Source organism: Brienomyrus brachyistius, unplaced genomic scaffold (genome assembly GCF_023856365.1).
Source record: "Brienomyrus brachyistius isolate T26 unplaced genomic scaffold, BBRACH_0.4 scaffold49, whole genome shotgun sequence".
Classification (NCBI taxonomy): Eukaryota; Metazoa; Chordata; class Actinopteri; order Osteoglossiformes; family Mormyridae; genus Brienomyrus; species Brienomyrus brachyistius.
The window spans coordinates 1560063-1561313 of NW_026042324.1; the positions used below are offsets into that span (position 1 = coordinate 1560063).

The 1251-nt window shown below is 42.8% G+C and overlaps 1 protein-coding gene across 1 annotated transcript; it reads right to left on the minus strand.

The window, feature by feature from the left end:
- Positions 1–393: 393 nt before the first annotated feature.
- Positions 394–819, minus strand: LOC125723489 (keratin-associated protein 6-2-like). Its single transcript, XM_049000103.1, has one exon. It carries the CDS (start codon positions 817–819, stop codon positions 394–396), a length of 426 nt encoding a protein of 141 aa, XP_048856060.1.
- Positions 820–1251: the final 432 nt, after the last annotated feature.

Below are 1251 nucleotides of genomic sequence, written 5' to 3' on the forward strand. Positions count from 1 at the left end.
ACTTAAGAAAAATATTCTGTTTTTACTTTGTGCAATTAGTACAATTAGTACTGTGTCTGGCCATGTAAGGGATCATTACAACATATTTGCCCTTTTAAAATATAGTTATATGTTATTGCAAATTTAAGTTCTAAGTCATGCTTGATGTCTTGACACAAAAAATACGCGTTTTATAATATTCAATTTACTGATTTATGAAGTAATTTGACTGGCATTAAGTTGGTTATGAATTTTGTGAACAATCAGTGAAGAACAATCTGGAGGTAATATATTAAATTACGGTCAGGTTTTCATGGGAGCTCTTATAAAAAAAACTTGAAATAGAAAATAAACTGATTAAATGATGGCAATGCCACATTTAGTACAACAAAGATACTTTAAAATGATCCAAAATTACATATACCGCTGCGTGTACCCCAGCATGTACCCCAGCTCATACCCCAGCATGTACTCCTGTGTGCACTCCATCTTATACCGCCGTGTGTACCCCAGCATGTACCCCAGGGTGTACCCCAGCGTGTACCCTAACATGTACTCCAGTGTGTACCCCAGCTCATACCCCAACATGTACTCTTGTGTATACTCCAGCTTATACCGCCGCGTGTACCCCAGGGTGTACCCCAGCATATACTCCAGGGTGTACCCCAGCGCATACCCCAGCGTATATCCCAATGTGTACCCCTGCGTATAACCCAGTGTGTACCCCAGCATGTACCCCAGCTCATACCCCAGTGCGTACTCCAGCTCATACCCCTGCGTGTACCCCAGCATGTACCCCATGGTGTACCCCAGTGTGTACCCCAGCTCGTACCCCAGCATATCCCCCAATGTGTGTACCGCAGCTCGTACCCCAGCGTGTTCCCCAGTATATACCCCAGCTCGTACCTCAGCATGTTACCCAGTATTTACCCCAGCTCTGACTAGCCAGAGCCCTGTTGAATAGAATGACTTTGTTGAAAAATCAGTATATATCAGCATAACATCAGCATACATTCCCTCTAGATTCCCTGCCTGCCTCTCACCTCAGTTTTACACAAGTCAACATAAGATAAATTTGTCCCAAGAAAACAACTTCATCAAGGGAGGAATGAGATGGGGCTGTTAGAAGGATGAATACAAAAGTCAAGGAATTTCTGGGTTAACACTGTATTTAATGACCTTCTAGCAGTACTGTGCAATAAATCTTTAATATTGTAAGCTGACAATAGGAAGCAACTGCGGTGAACACCGAGCAGCTTGCAGGAATAATGG